Source organism: Nannospalax galili, unplaced genomic scaffold, assembly GCF_000622305.1.
Source record: "Nannospalax galili isolate Female #2095 unplaced genomic scaffold, S.galili_v1.0 scaffold788, whole genome shotgun sequence".
NCBI classification, from domain to species: domain Eukaryota; kingdom Metazoa; phylum Chordata; class Mammalia; order Rodentia; family Spalacidae; genus Nannospalax; species Nannospalax galili.
This window is the reverse complement of record NW_008359996.1, coordinates 337,728-353,474: the sequence shown is the minus strand read 5'-3', so window position 1 is coordinate 353,474 and position 15,747 is coordinate 337,728. Positions and strand designations below refer to the sequence as shown.

At 49.9% G+C, this 15,747-nt stretch overlaps 2 protein-coding genes across 6 annotated transcripts; one reads left to right on the top strand and one right to left on the bottom strand.

The window, feature by feature from the left end:
- Positions 1 to 2,221: 2,221 nt before the first annotated feature.
- LOC103726312 (zinc finger protein 239) lies at positions 2,222 to 5,434 on the bottom strand. Of its 3 annotated transcripts, XM_029559053.1 has the most exons (3): positions 4,647 to 5,434; positions 3,724 to 3,868; positions 2,222 to 2,585 (listed from the first exon to the last, which is right to left on the bottom strand). In XM_029559053.1, the coding sequence occupies exons 1-2, from the start codon at positions 5,401 to 5,403 to the stop codon at positions 3,768 to 3,770; spliced, it is 858 nt and encodes a 285-aa protein (XP_029414913.1). In that variant the 5' UTR covers positions 5,404 to 5,434; the 3' UTR covers positions 2,222 to 2,585; positions 3,724 to 3,767. The 3 variants fall into 3 exon arrangements, with proteins under 3 accessions (XP_029414913.1, XP_029414912.1, XP_008822005.1); XM_029559052.1 differs by having other exon boundaries at positions 2,222 to 3,868; XM_008823783.3 differs by having other exon boundaries at positions 2,222 to 5,434.
- Positions 5,435 to 5,990: 556 nt separating this feature from the next.
- Positions 5,991 to 14,319, top strand: Armc5 (armadillo repeat containing 5). 3 transcript variants are annotated; one of them, XM_008823786.3, is made up of 7 exons: positions 6,417 to 6,555; positions 8,102 to 8,211; positions 9,023 to 9,130; positions 9,214 to 10,000; positions 11,648 to 12,144; positions 13,019 to 13,151; positions 13,249 to 14,319. In XM_008823786.3, coding segments are annotated over exons 2-7 (2,319 nt in total). In that variant the 5' UTR covers positions 6,417 to 6,555; positions 8,102 to 8,210; the 3' UTR covers positions 14,042 to 14,319. The 3 variants fall into 3 exon arrangements, with proteins under 3 accessions (XP_008822007.1, XP_008822008.1, XP_029414903.1); XM_029559043.1 differs by having other exon boundaries at positions 8,920 to 9,130; XM_008823785.2 differs by lacking the exon at positions 8,102 to 8,211 and having other exon boundaries at positions 5,991 to 6,555.
- Positions 14,320 to 15,747: the final 1,428 nt, after the last annotated feature.

The window sequence follows — 15,747 nt, the reverse complement described above, 5'->3', positions numbered from 1 at the left end:
AAGCACTCTTCTCAAAGTCCTGACACATCAACTGAGATTACAGGTACTCAGGACTCCAGCTGCCAGACACAGCACCTATTACAGTGTCTCTGTAAAGTTCATCGGGATCTGATGGAAAAGCAGGCTGCTCAAAGATAAACAGGACCTAGGCCATCCTCAAGGAGACAATGTTACCATCCTTCCCTGGTCTGCCTAGGCCCTACCATTTAGAGTGCTTCCATATTTGTTTGAGCCCTACAACAGCTCAGTGAGGAATGTCACCCAGGGCTCAATACTCAGACCTCTTTCTAATAAAGGCACACAGGGATTTGCCTCACCTTGTTTATGTGCTCTGCCCATGTCCCCTTTTAGATAAAGATTTAATTTAGGGGGTGATATGGGTGGGGCTGGCAGGGATATGGGTATACTCAGGGAAGGAGGACAGGTCTGTCACTGAGCAGTTAGGGGAAGGGAAGGAAAATAACAGGTTGGGGATAGAAATAGGTAAAGAGGACATTTTGGATTCAGTGTATAAAAGGTCCTTCTCATTCATGGAAGTGTTTGGGTATTATTACCCGAATGGCTTCTACAGGGGTCAGGTGAGCAACAAAAAAGCACATGTTGAGTCAGGAATACAACAGATTGATCAAATATTGGTGGCTCGGTGGTTAAGGGAACCAGAGTTCAGTTCTCAACCCACATCAGGTGGCTCATAACCCCCTGCAACTCTAGGTCCAGGGGATCCAATGCTCTCTGGCCTTCAGGGGTATGTGTATGCACCTGGTGCACATAAACTCATGCAGGCACATAGACATACACATAAAAATTATTTTTTCAAAAGTTCAAATGTTAAGCACTCTGCAGCCTTTTATTCTCTGCACATTGACCAGTTGTAGGTTACTGTGTGAATCACCATCCACTGCATGTGGCAACATCTCTGGTGAGAGTTGAGAGATGCATTTATCTTATGTGTGAGGTTGTAGTGAAGATGTGTCAGTTAGGGCTAAGCATCTCACAGACACTTATTCTCTGCATCTGACCAGCTATGGAATTCTGTGTTAGTTTCCATCTGTTGCAAAAAGAAGTTTCTTTGATGAGTGGTGAGAGGTACACTTGTCTGTAAATATGAGGATGCGTATTTAGAAATTACATTGGTCTAGGGATATGGCAAAAGTAGGTTTTTCTCTCGGATCTATGACCTCTCCAGCCATGTGTATTTGTACCATTTGTACCACACATATGTTCTCTGTCATTGAGCAAACCTTAATTCCAAACTTCTGCCTTCCAAGGCTCAGGGATCACTGCTGAAGTGGGGGTTGAAAGGCTGTAAGGGCCAGAGGTGGTGGATGACCACAAGGAAACAGTTTTCCAGAAGGCTGGTCGGTTACTCGCATGAACTCACAGCAATGGTGACACTATGCACAAGTCCTATGCAAGCTCAAACCAGACAAAATCCCAGCATAGACATGGGAAAGTGGGTAAGAAATTCTAACCCAACCTAAGGAACTTTTTGCAGCTGATGGCTGCTGGGAGGAGAGCCAGGGATGGGACTCTTGGTAGGCTAGTCAGGCTCTAGTGGATGAACCCACCCTGAAGGACATTTGGGGACACAAATCAGACTTTATAGGATGTATTATATATAATAGAGTACAGTAAAAGGGGGGGGGCAGGAATGGGACGTATGGATAGGGGATCTAAATATCATCAAATTATATTGTATGAAAAAAGCAAAAAAGTCAATAATTTTTTTTTAAGTTCAAATGTTGCCGAATCTTCTCTTTAAAAAAATTATACAAACAGAAAAACTAAAAGTCTAGATTGGAATATAAAATTTGATTGAGTGTTTGCATCAGTTTAAACACATAGTCATACAGATAGTCGACAAACATGTTTTGACATGTCTGTCCTAAAGGCTAGGGCTGTGCTTGGACAGTGCAGTTTGTTTCTTTAGGGCACAAAGTATGGGGTAAGTACCTGTTAGATCAAGCCACTCCTCTTGCTTCTGAGGTTTGCTTCTTGGTTGGTCATGATTTTTTTTTTCTGCAATTAGAGAGGCGGGGAGGGGGGTAGTCCAGAGATACCTGCTGTAATGTGAGAAGTTAGCTTCAGTTTCCTGAAAGGGATTTTGCTCCCATGGTCACCTATGTTACATGCCTAAAACAGTTAAGATTTCGCAGGTATGGATATAACACTTAAGACTCAATGTAACTCTAAGCCAAAGGCCAGAAGTAAGCAAAATAAATAGGACCTGATCATAATAATTATTTATTGAGTGCCAATTATGTGTGAGGCTCAGGCATCCAACTCAAACACTGGATTGTGTTAACTACTGTCGATGGGAACATATTGCGGACCCTTTCCTTAATTACTTACCCCCACTTGGGGGCATTTGTTTCTCCCAACTTGAGAAGCCAGTGCTGTTCATTCGATGTCATCTGGATGAAAGCTTTAGATCTGCTCCAGGCAACACCCCTTCTCCAGTGCCAGAGCATTCCCTGTGTTGTTACTGGTCCATTGCTACTGCAGGAGTGTCTTGGATTTCTGTAATCTTAGAGAGGCTGGCCCATGAGCTGGCATGATGCTTTCTGAACGATACAAGAGGGCTCCTGACTTGAAGAAAAGGGAAACTGAGACTTACTGAGCCACTCCCCTGACCCAAGTTCTTCAAGAAGGTAGATATACCTTTGGAATCTTTATCACAGCCTGGTGAGGAAGCACCTGTTTCACAGATGGAGGAACTGACACCCAGAAGAGGTCACATAGCTAGCAAGACAAATCTGGACACTGTTGGAAGCTGAGGGTGGGTAACTTCATATTTTTTCTCTTTAGCGTCTCTGGGCACAGTCCTAGGGGCAGCAAGTATATGAAAGGCAGCAAAAATAGAGGTCAGGGGACCAGGGTTAAGGATGGATGGAATGTCCTACAGGTGTTATTAGGTTATTAGATCCCTGAAACAGAAAATTCCATCCTCAGCCTTAAAAGGGTTATTTCATGCCTCTAAGGAAAAGGCAGTTATAGGGGAAGTACCTCATTGCTTGGACTCTACTCTGAGCACAAATTATGTAGTGCTTTGGGAAGCCTCCCCTGGCTCCCATATTTACACTAAGTTTACCAGCAGGATTTATGTGGGCAGCCTGCCTCCATGTCAACAAAAGGGTCACATTTAAATTGGGCGTGTGTGGTGGTACATGCCTTTAATCCCGGCATTCAAGAGGCAGAGGTAGGTGGATCTCTGTGAGTTCAAGGCCAGCCTGGTCTACAAAGTAAGTTCCAGGCCAGCTAGTGCTAAGGGAGACCCTGTTTCATAAAGCCCTCCCAAAAAAAGGTCACATTCTCACATTCACTCTCCAGTCTGGGCACAGGAAGGAAAGACTTCACTACTTTTTCTTCTACTGATAGGGGATACGGAAAAGAAAAAAGCAGCCAGGGGAACTTTCAAAGGAAGGGACTGAAGACAGGGATGGGGCAGATGACAAATCTTGGGCCTTTGCCTATGTCTAGAAATACCATAAAGCATCCCTGAAGTCAAGTCTGATACTTTGTTTTGGCTTCTGATCCCCCCATCCAGTTTTAACAGTCAAGATAGTTATTAAGCAGCAACAGGTCTTTCACTGGGACCATGTGCTCAGAGCTCATATAACAATCCCAAGTTCAAACTCTATGCCAGGGCATATCCTTCTTTATGATCCATACCCTCTGGTCCACCTCCAACCTCTTGACACTGAAGTCCTCACAGGGACTTGCCTGGTTTGTGGTCCTCTTCCTCTGGGAAGAGGTAGATGTTGCTTTTAACCCATCTGGAAGCAGCTGGGTGGGTCAGGGCTGCATGGACCTGGCCATCCAAAAAATGCTCCCCCTGGTTGACATTCTGTAGCCTCCCAGAGCAGGCCTAATTAAAAAAAAAAAAAAAATTGAAGGCTCTTTGAAGGCAGTAGCCACAGCTCTAGTGCTACGTTATTCCAGCCTGGTGTTCCTGTACCAACCCAGAAGGCCCACCTAAGTCCTATCATCAGTTCTGCACCCTAAACAGCGCAGAAAAGGTCTGCTTAGAAACCTTGGTCCCTTAGGACCCAAACCAGAAATGAACTTTGGACTAATATTGAAGCCAGGGATATTTGCAGAACCTTCCACCTTGGTACATCTGTTGGTTGGAGTTATGGGCAAAGGCCTTGCCACGCTGGAGGCAGATGGAGGTTTTCTTGCTACCGTGGGTCACCTGGAAGATGGGCAAGTGGGAGCTCTGGCTGAAGCTCTTTACAAGTCTAAGGTTGTTTTGGCTTGTGTGAATGTGTGGGTGCTGTCCACAAAACACTTGCTGCAATCAGGCCACTTCTAGGGCTTTACTCATATGTGAACATGGGAATTGTGGTGTAAGCTTTTGCCAGATTCTGGACAGGTGCCAGGCATTCATTCATTCAAGTGGCTGCACTGGTGTTCAGTGAACATGGTATGCTCACTAAAACCACGCCCACATTCAAGACACCTGAAGGGTGGCTCTCCGTTGTGGGTGCGCTGGTGCCTTAGGCAGTTTGAGCTGTTGGTGAAGTTCTTGCCACACTCACAGCAATTGTAGGGCTTCTCACCAGTGTGTGAACGCTGGTGTTCCAGCAGATAGGAGCTGCGCCCAAAGCTGTCCCCACACCAGGAACAGAAGTAGGGTTTCTCACCTGTGTGACAGCGCTGGTGCTGCAATAGGTTAGAGCTGAGGCTGAAACTCTTGCCACAGAGCCCACAGCGGTAGGGCTTCTCACCAGTGTGTGTGCGCTGGTGCTGGATCAAGTTGGAGCTAACCCTGAAAGTTTTACCGCACTCAGCACACGTGTAGGGCTTTTCCCCAGTGTGCACCCGCTGGTGTTTGGCTAGATCTGCACTGCGGCCAAAGGCCTCTCCGCACTCCAAGCACTTGTGAGGTCGGAGACCTGAGTGAGAGCGCCGGTGTTTGGTGAGGTTGGAGCTGAGGCTGAAGCAACGGCCACATTCTGGGCAGGGGTACGGTTTTTCACCAGTGTGTACCCTGTAGTGCTTAACCAGGTCTGAGCCACGTCGGAAGCTTTTGTCACACTCTGGACAATTGTAAGGCCTGTCACCCCCGTGGTTGCTCTGATGGTGAATGAGGTCAGAGAGGCTGGCTACAGTCAGTCCACAACTCCGGCACCTGAAGGCTTGGGGGGCTGCAGGATCACTGGTCTTGGTAAGGGCTTCTTCTCCCTCAGGGCCGGAGCCTGACCTATATAGGTACTGCAGGCCCAGAAAGTTTTCCCCAGCGGCTGGTTGCTCCCTCCACACCAGAAAGGGGCGCTCATGCAGCGCTGCCTCGCAGTTCAGGGGCGACCTGGGAGCTCCCGAAATTTTTGGTGTCCTCTTCCCCGGCAGCTTTGCGCTGTCGGGGTTCTCCCTAGGCACTGCTGGCGCCGCAGAGTCCATGGCAGAAGAGCTCTCCCTTTTCTAGGTTCACAAGAACAGCTGCAGCAAGAAGCAGTCGGGGGTCTAGGGTGTCACCACCGGAAACGGAAAGGTCCAAAAGCCCGCGTCGCTCTAGGAAGCGGCAGTGAACTTTTCGGTAGATTTAACTCTCTCATTCACCTGACCTAGCGAGAGCTGTGGACGAGAAACTTGACACTTTCCACCTGACTTGGGGTTCGGCCTTCAGGGCCCCAGTCCACAGCCTGGGAGTAGCCAAGCAAGTGGAAACGAGGAAGGGCAGTCGCTGACAAGGACATACCTGGAGCGGAGTGGCTAAGTACCTCGAGTAGCACAACACAGAACTAAGACTCCATAGAGGAACGTCTGGTGGAGGGAGGAACCAGCGCACTAGGCTCTGGGACGTTTCCCATCCACCGCCAACTGCCTTAAACTTGGCATCGACTACATATCCCAGCATGCACCGCACGCGCCTCTTAATTTCACACAACAATTAGATAAATACCATTCTCGCCAGGTCTTCTGCGGCTGTGCAAGTACCAGAGTCCAGAATCTAGAACTACAACTTCCGAGTCGCAAGATAACTGCGGCGGCGCTATTTGGAAGAGCAGCCTGGCTCCGCCTCTCCCTTTCAGTTCCGCTCTCTCCGATGTCCGGCAAGGCGCGGGGCGGAGTCTTAGGCCCGAGCCAAGATGGCGGCTGGGAGACCAGCCCTTACGGACTCGCTCTCGTTTTGCCTCGCGCAACTCACGGCGGCAGCCGGGGAGGGGCCAGGTCGGGGAAAGGACCCAGCTACCAACGAGACACCCCTGGGCCGCGCGCTCTTAGCGCTCCGCACGCGCCACATCAAGGCAGCAGAGGGAATTGAGCGCTTCCGGGCACGCGGCGGGCTCCGCCCCCTTCTTGCGCTGCTACGGCGAACAGCTGCTTCGGGTCCCGCCCCGTCCCAAGCAGGCCCTGGCTCCGCCCCCTCGGTGGTTGCGTCATCTGGTTCGTCCCCTGGCCCCGCCCCCGCTGCGGAATCGCCTTTGCCGCCTTCGTCGCCAATGCGCTTGCGCAAGACGCTGGACTTGGCGCTCAGCATTCTGGCCAACTGCTGTACAGAAGGGGCGTGCCGGGCTGAAGTGCGTAGACTTGGAGGCATTTTGTCTTTAGGTAAGTGCTCCGCCCCATTTCCTAGAAAGGTTCTACCCACAGCTCCCTCCGGTCTGGACCTGTGCAGTCTTTAGTTCTTTGTGTCATATCTTTGGGGTAACAGCTTTGTGATGTGCGCGCCCATCTCCCTCCGAGTCACTCTGTGTGACGTCACTGCTCTCTATAAATTACAGCGGAATCCTCCCAGACCAAGACTTAATATTGGCTTTTGCCCCAGGTTTGAGCGAGTGGAGGCCACTGGGTTATTTGGCAACTTTTAAAAATAATAGCTACCTCGAAAGACTTTAGTGGGGATAAAACGAAATCCAGATATAGAAAACCCAGACTCTAAGCATAGGCAGGGTACTTTAAAAAAAGTACACTGTGACAAATACCAGCAGAAGAGAAGCCTGTCTGTATACCAGCTGATTTTGCGCCTCTTAGTGGTAACGGTGTGAATAAAGTACACTTTGGGTCACTGCCTATCTGAAATTATGCCAGTTTTGACAAAATATTAAATTTAAAAAGTTTGATTTATTTTTATTTTATGTGTATGTGTGTATTGCCTGTATGTATGTAAGTGCACCTGTGTCTTGCAATGCCGGCAGAGGACAGAAGAGCATGTTGGATACGCTGGAACTGGAGTTACAGATGGTTTTTAGCTGCCATGCGGATGCTGGGATTCGAACCTGGGACTTCTGTAAGAACAGTCAGTGCTCTTAGCCACTGAACCATCTCTCCAGCTCCCATCATAATTTTTTAAGCGAAGCATTAATATATTTAAAACTTTCGTAGAACACATCTGTACAGTACTGTGTTTGACAAGAGGTCTGAAAAATAACTCCTCAATAAATACTAAGTTTTGGGGCTGGAGAGGTGGCTCAGTGGTTAAGAGCCCTGACTGCTCTTGCAGAGGACCCGGGTTCGATTCCCAGCATCCACATGGCAGCTATGAACCATCCTTAACTCCAGTTCCAGGGGAATCCAAAGCCCTCTTCTGACCTCCACGGCATTGCATGACACAGGCAATACACTCACGCATAAAATAAAAATAAAATTTTTTTTTTTTGTCTTTTTGATTCAGGGTCTCCCTGTAGCCCCAGCTGTCCTGGAACTCACTATGTAGACCAGGCTGGTCTTGAACTCACAGAGATCTGCCTGCCTCTGCCTCCCAAGTGCTGGGACTACAGGCGTGCGCCACCACGCCCAGCTTAATAAAATATTTAAAAAAATAATAAATACTAAGTTTTATTATTATCATTTAACTTTCATGGTTCAGTCCTACTCTGCATTTTTAAAAAGTATTTTATTTTATTTTTTTATATGTATGAGTGTTATGCCTGCATGTAGGTAAGTGCACCCGTGTCGTGCAATGCCCTCGGAAGACAGAAGAGGCTATCAGATCCCCTGGAACTGGAGTTACGAACAGTTGTTAGCTGCCATGTGGGTGCTGATTTGAACCCAGGTCTTCTGCAAGAACAGTGTTCTTAACCACTGAGCCATCTCTCCAGTCTCTGCATTTTAAGATTTATTTCATTTTATTTATGTGCATTTTATTTATGTGCAGCTCGGTGTGTGCAGGTGCCCGAGGAAGCCAGAGGGCATTAAATCCCTTTGAATTGGAGCTGCCACCCAATGTGAAAGTTAGGAAATGAACCTGAGTCTTCTGCAATAGTAGTAAGCGCTCTTAACCACTGAACCATCTCTCCAGGGCCCTATTTTGCACTGTAAATATTTCCTGAATCCATCAACTGCTCTCCTACCCAGTTCCACCATGTGCCCAGAGACTGCCTGTGCTGGGCAGTGCTGGAAGCTGATTTGGCTCAAGCCGTTGTCCTGTCTTACCCAGATTGCTGTGACAGCCTTGGCCATTCCTCCTGCCCTGTTCTTTTCTCTTGTAATACTTTTCCTTCCAAATTGCCAGATTATATCATGTCACTCCCCTTCTTAAAACTCAGCCAGGTGTGGTGGTACACACCTTTAATCCCAGCATTTAGGAGGCAGAGGCAGTAGACTCTGAGATTGAGGCCAGCCTGGTCTGCATAACAAGTTCTAGGTCAGCTGGGGTTACAGGGAGACCTCAAACACCCCCCTCCCAAAAAAAAACCCAAACAGACAAACTCAGAGCCTCCACTTATAAGTTCTAACCTTTGGACAGGCATTTGAGTGCCTCTGTGAAACCATGGCACAGACACCATTACCTTTGGGTGTTGGGATATCCTGTAGCCTCTCCATCTACTATCCTTTTGACAAATATCTGTTTAGCCCTCCAGCCCCTGCTCACATTTCAGCATCTTCCGAAGGTCTCTTCTGACCCCCTCAAACTATTACCCCCCCCCCCGACTTGTGCCTTTGGGAATTGATTCAGGGCTTTTTACAATTCAGGCAAGCACTCTACTACTGACTACATTCCCAGCCACATTCTTGAAGTGATTGATTTGAGACCCATAAGGGGTAGAACCCTCAAGAGACCTAACTGTCCTTGTAGTGACCATTCTTCAATGTGTGAAGACAGACAGCATCCAGAACCGAACAGCTCGTGCTCTGGGCAACTTGGCCATGGAACCTGAGAGCTGCAGGGACATCCACTCTGCTGGTGAGGAGGCTGTGAGGGTGGGAGTGGGAGAAGGGCTTAGGTATCCATTCTTGTTTACCCTGTATTTTCCTCTTCCTCTCCAGGTGCTGTTCCCTTGCTTGTTGAGAGTCTGACAGCCTGCCAGGACTCACAGTGCCTACAGAGTGTAGTGCGTGCCCTCCGCAACTTGGCAGATTCACCCCAGCACCGCCTAGCCCTGGCACAGCAGGGAGCAGTGCGTCCACTGGCAGAGCTCCTGGCTGCTGCCCCAGACCCTGCATTGACCTCTGCTCTAGTTCGTGCCCTCTTGGAACTCAGCCGAGGCTGTTCCCGGGCCTGTGCTGAGCAGCTAAGTCTGGGTGGGGGACTTGGCCCACTTGTCAGCCTGGCTTCTCACCCCAAACGGGCAATACGTGAGGCAGCCATCTTGATCCTTGCCAACCTCTGTGCTCAGGGCCTAGTGCGGCCTGCACTGGGCAATGCTGGTGGTGTTGAGGTGTTATTAGGTGAGCTTAGGCGGCGACGGGGTCCCAGTGGGAGCAGCCCAGCTTCCCAGCAACCCCTGGTTCGGGCTGTGTGCCTCCTGTGCCGAGAGGCCATCAATAGAGCCCGGCTGCGGGATGCTGGTGGTTTGGAATTGCTGATGGGTCTGTTGCGGGACCCTGGTGCCAGTGCCTGGCATCCGCGTGTTGTGGCTGCTCTTGTGGGCTTCCTTTATGATACTGGGGCCTTGGGCAGGCTACAGGCTCTGGGACTTGTACCTCTTCTGGCTGGGCAGCTATGTGGTGAAGCTGGCGAAGAAGAAGAAGAAGGAGTAGAGGCTGCTTCCTGGGACTTCCCTGAAGAACGAACCCCTGAGCAAGCAGAGGCAGGCAGCTTTCGAAGTCTTAGGTGAGCCCCTGTCAAGGCCTGGAAGGGTGGGTGTTACTCTGGGGAGGTGTTTTGTACTTGCTCTGGCCCTCTTTCTTCCTTCCACTTCTGTTCTGTCCTTAAGATTTTAATTTGGGCCTGGAGAGAGGGCTCAGCGATTAAGAGCACTGGCTGCTCTTGCAGAGGACCCGGATTTGAGTCCCAGCACCCACATGGTGGCTAACAACCTTCTGTAACTCCAGTTCCAGGGGATCTGATGCCCTCTTCTGACCTCCGCAGGCATTGCATGACACAGGTGCATTTATATACATGCAGGCAATACACTCATACATATAAGATAAAAATAATAAAATATTTTTTTAAAAACGAGATTTTAATTGACTCTAACTCCTGATTCCTTGTTCTTCCCTGACATGGCCACTTTCTGGTCCCATTTAAGTATATCATCTTTTCCTTGGACCTGCCTTTTGACCCTGCCCACCACCCAGAACTCTGGACCTTAGACAAGTTCACTAAGAGGTGGCATGTACCCTGGTTATAGTGATATGCTAATGGAGCCCAAGGATTTGTTGTTGTTTAGACAACAGTTCACTCTGAAGCCTAGGCTGCCTGTGTCTTATTCTGTAGCCCAGGCTGTCCTTGAGCCTGCAGCAATCCTCCTGCCTGTCTCCGCTTCTAGGTGTACTGTACCTGGCCCGGGTTCCGTCACTGAAACATTATGAGAAAGCTCATTGATGTTTTTGAGCCACTGATTTCTTGTGGCACAATGGGAAATAGGATACCCACAGCATTATTGCAAGGATTGAATGTACTTGTCCCCTAGTTAGCATAAAGCAATGGCCAGTAATGGTCGGGTTTCTTGTGAGCTCCACCTGCATCTCCAGGCTGCCTGATGGCATCTTCTCTAGTTTCTAAACATGATGATAAGGTACCATCTGAGAGCCTCTTTGGTTGCTGCTCTCTCTGCCTAGAGCAATCTTCCTCTAGCATGCCATTTCTCACCTATTTCAAGCCTTTGTTGGGGACTTAACCAAACTGTCTTATTTAAAATTTAGCTACTTCTGTGCCCTCAGTACCCTTTTTTTCTCCTCTCTGTTATCATTCCTTACCACTTAACTTTATGACGATACACCATCAGAGGTATTTGTTTCTTTTGTTTAATGTAAGTGGTCTCATTTTGTAGGTGAGGCTGGTCTTAAACCTGTGATCCTCCTGCTTTGGCCTCCTGAGTGCTGGATCACAGCTGTGAGCCACCATCCCTGGCTGTCCGAGGTAGTTTATGTTTTTGTGCTCTGCTTCTTTTCAGCAGAATATAAATTCCAGGAGTAACTTTGTTTGGTTTGTTGCTTTTCTCAGGCACCTAAAGCTGTGATTGGCACATGGTAAACATCAGTAATTGCTGGATTAGGTTTTGCCCTTCCTCAGCTCTGTGTCTTCACATCCACCCTTTACACATGTTCCTTTCACAGGACTGTTCCCTTCTCTTCTCTCCCTCTCCTTCCCATCTTTTCTTTCTTTTTCTTTTTGAGACAGGATCTCATCAGGCTGGCCTGGGATTTATGATCCATCCCAGACTTTCCTTGAATTTGTGATGCAGGACTATCTTTTTGACTCTGCTTCCTTGCCTTGATTCTGGGTCCAGTCTCTTTTTCTTCCTGTCCTCTGCAGGTTGTGGCTGATTTCTGAGGGCTATGCGGCAGGCCCTGGAGATGTCTCCCCTGATTGGTCTCCTGAGCACTGTCCACTGCCAGAGCCAGCTGAGCCTGTCAGTCCTACCTCTGGCCAGACCTCAATGCGGACACCCCGCACACTGCGAAAGCTGGGCCGCATCCCTGCTGCCACTGCTGAGGAGCCTTGGGGCCAAGAAGGGCCAGCGCTGTTGTTGTTGTCACGCTTCTCCCAGGCTCCAGACCCAAGTGGGGCTCTGGTGACTGGTCCAGCACTGTGTGGCTTGCTGGCCTATGTGACTGGTTCTCCAGGACCACCAAGTCCACGTGCACTACGCATCCTGGCCCGGCTCACCTGTAACCCTTCTTGCCTTGAGGCCTTTGTGCGAAGCTATGGTGCAGCGCTGCTGCGTGCCTGGTTGATACTTGGTGTCTCACCAGAGGACTGGCCTGTGCCACGTGCCCGGCCTGCATGCCGAAGCCAGCACCGGGAGCTGGGTATGTCTCCCCTGTCCCTGCCTTTATGAGAGGCCCATTTCCTCTGACACCTTCTGGGGTCCTAGAACTTCCATTTCCTTCTCACTTGCCCTCTCATTGTTCTCTCCAGCCCACGTTCAAGCCATCCAGCCCCCAGGTGCTGGGGGTTTGGGGAAAGTGGAGGCAGTGAATTTTCCTTTTGCTTCATAGCCCTGGCATACAGTGTTCTGTTCTATCCTCTATCCCCTTGGGGCACAGATAACATGGCACCAGGTTTAACTCCCAGCAACCTAAAAATCTGGCCTGACTGCATTCTTTACCCACTCTACTCTTGGTTCTACACTGTCCTATTTCTGCCCTGGGCATACTCACTGAAAACCAAGACCTCGAGGGCATGGTGGCACATGCCTTTAATCCCAGCACTTCCAGGAGGCAGAGGCAGGTGGATCCCTGTGAGATGGAGGCCAGCCTGGTCTACAGAGTGAGTTCTAGGTCAGCTAGGGCTACAGGGAGATCCTATCTCAATGCCTCCCCCCACAAAACAAACGAAAAACCAAACACAAAACCCCAGACCCAGATCCAGGTGATACCATGTCCTCTCAGGTTCAGCATCATTTTCATTCTAGGACCACCTGTCCTGTCTTCTGTGCCTGAGTATAGGCTGTTTAGTCTTTGAGGGCCCAGACCCACATCTGACCACTTCTCTGTTCTTCCCCTTGATTTTGGGCTCCTGGTACCTAACCCTATCCTTGACCGGCACTTACCCTGTTCCTCCATTGATTTCTTGCCCTGAGATTTTACTCTTCCTTTCAGGGACCCAGAGCCCTGTCTGGCCTGTCACACCCCAATCTTTGACACCAGCTCCCAGCCTGACCTGCTGTGCCCATCCCTGCAGGTGAGATGCTGCTGCAGAATCTGACTGTCCAAGCTGAATCGCCCTTTGGAGTAGGTGCCCTCACTCACCTGCTGCTCTCCGGGAGTCCTGAGGATCGTGTAGCCTGTGCACTGACCCTGCCCTTCATCTGCCGGTGAGAGGGTAGGGGCGTCTTGCAGGGTTGCAAACAACATTGTTAGTCCCCAGTCGTGCCGTTGTCCCTCTTCTGAAAGACCTTTTCCTCCCCGCAGGAAACCCACTCTGTGGCGCCGGCTACTTCTGGATCAGGGTGGCCTCCGTCTCCTCCTCACAGCACTATCTCGGCCAGCTCCACACCCACTCTTCCTTTTCTTTGCAGCAGATTCCCTTTCCTGCCTCCAGAGCCTGGTGTCTCCCACTGTGAGCCCAGCCTTTCCACTTGCCATACCCTTGGACCTAGACCCACCCTCCCCATGCCTTTATGAACCTCTCCTGGGCCCAGCCCCTGTCCCAGCTCCTGATCTGCACTTCCTTCTGGATTCAGGCCTACAGCTCCCTGCTCAGCGGGCTGCCTCAATTGCTGCTTCCTCTTTCTTCCGGGCCTTGCTATCTGGTAGCTTTGCTGAAGCCCAGATGGACTTAGTGCCACTGCGAGGCCTGTCCCCTAGTGCAGCCTGGCCTGTCCTACATCATCTGCATGGCTGCCGGGGCTGTGGGGCTGCTCTGGGGCCTATACCCCCTCCTGGTCAGCCCCTGCTGGGCTCTGAGGCTGAGGAGGCCCTGGAGGCTGCTGGCCGTTTCTTGCTGCCTGGACTGGAGGAGGAGCTGGAAGAGGCTGTTGGCCGCATCCACTTGGGTCCCCGGGGTGGCCCTGAATCAGTAGGTGAGGTATTCCGCCTGGGCCGGCCCCGGCTAGCTGTCCACTGCGCACGCTGGACACTGGGGCCAGGGCAGTGCCCTAGGAAGCGGGCCCTGGCCCTCATGGGGCTTGTGGAGGCTGCAGGTGAGGAAGCAGGGAAGCTTGTGGAGGCTTTGCTGGCTGTTGTGATGGGGACTGAGTCATAGCACAAGTGCCCTAGGCTGTACTGACTTGACATCCCTGGGAGAGGACCTAAGGTTGGCTGTAAAGGAAGCTTCCATGGGTGGCATGAGAGGAGGCTGTGGAGGAGTCTTTCTCAAGGACTGAAGAGAAAATGGAACGCCAGGATGAAGGTCTGAAGACCCATGACTGGAAAGCCAATTCCAGGCTCTGTGCATAGGGCCCAAGACGAGAACACGTAGGGTCCTATGAACCTGGCCCGATCCAGCCTTGTGGAGTTGAAATTAAAAACTTGGGACTTGGATCTTGCTGTTGTATGGTGTTTCTGTTTTCTTTGGGATTACCCCACCACTCACCTGCCAAGCAGGGTCCTACCAAGATCTCTGTGTCTTGATATATACCATCCTTGGATGTAAGAGTTCAATAATTGTCTAGTGCTTTCTAGAGTCCTGGAGCATGGTGGCTTTTCTCTGCTGTGTGATTTTTGGGCCCCAGGGCATACCTGCCTCCTGCTCACAGTTCATTTCTTAGACAGCCACCCACCTAGATACAGAACTGGCCAGGGCTGAGAGTGGGGCTGAGGGGTACCTGGTCTAGTGGTATGTTGTAACACTTCTGCCTTCTGACTGTCCTTTACCTGTCAGTCTCTGGGTCCATTCTGATCTCTTGAGCTAAGTTTGGTATATATATATATATATATATGTATATATATATATGTATATATATATAGTGGGCTGGAGAGATGATACAGTGGTGGTCTTCTTGCAGAAGACCCAGGTTCAATTCCTGGCACCCACATGGTGGCGGCTAACAACCATCTGTAACTCCAGTTCCAGGAGATCTGATGTCTTCTTCTGACTCCTTGGGCTTTGCACAGCATGAGTGTACTTACATACATGCAGGCAATACACTCATAAAAATAAAAATACATTTGTTTAATTATACTAATTTGTGTGTTGGGGGGGTGTCTGTGGAAGTCAGAGGACACTTGTGGGAGTCAGTTCTCTCCTCTGACCATGTGGCTCCCAGGGTTCGAACTTGGGTTGTCAGACTTGTCAGCAAGTGCCTTAAACTACTCAGCCATCTCATCAGTTCAAGCCAGGTTTCTTAGTCATCTGCCTAAGGGAGCTGTTCCTGGGGTCACCGGGGCTCTATTTTAGTCACATGCAAAGAAAGCCCCTGTGCTGGAATTCAGTTGAAGGATGGGGCTCTGTCACTGGGCTTCTAGATCCCTGACTTTTAGAAGATCTGTGGACTAGATCTGTCAGGGTCTGGGCCTCCCAGAAAGGGGAGTTAAGGTGGCTCTTGCTTTCCTCAGGGACAACCTTTGTGGGTGTCCAGATCTCTTTCAGGCTGTATATTAGAACTTCAGAGTGAGGTTTTAAAAATAACATGCCAAACAGGCATGGTGGCACACACCTTTAATTCCACCACTTGGGAGGCTGAGACAGGCATATCTGAGTTTGAGGCCAGCTTGGTCAATATAGTGAGGTCCAGGCTGGCAAAGGCTACATAGTGAGAGAAAAAAAGTTACTGATGCCTGGGGTCCTTTCTGAATTAGGCTGGTTCAAGGTTTTTAAAACTAAGCTTCCTAGGGTCTGACTTGCTCCTGGGTTGAGGCCCAATAGTTCGTTGCTCAAGTCTGTCCTTGCAGAATAGCTGCAAGACAGCTTTGTGTCCATGTCCATCTTCAATGTTATTTCCAACTAGATTTCTTAGGGGGTGAGTCCAG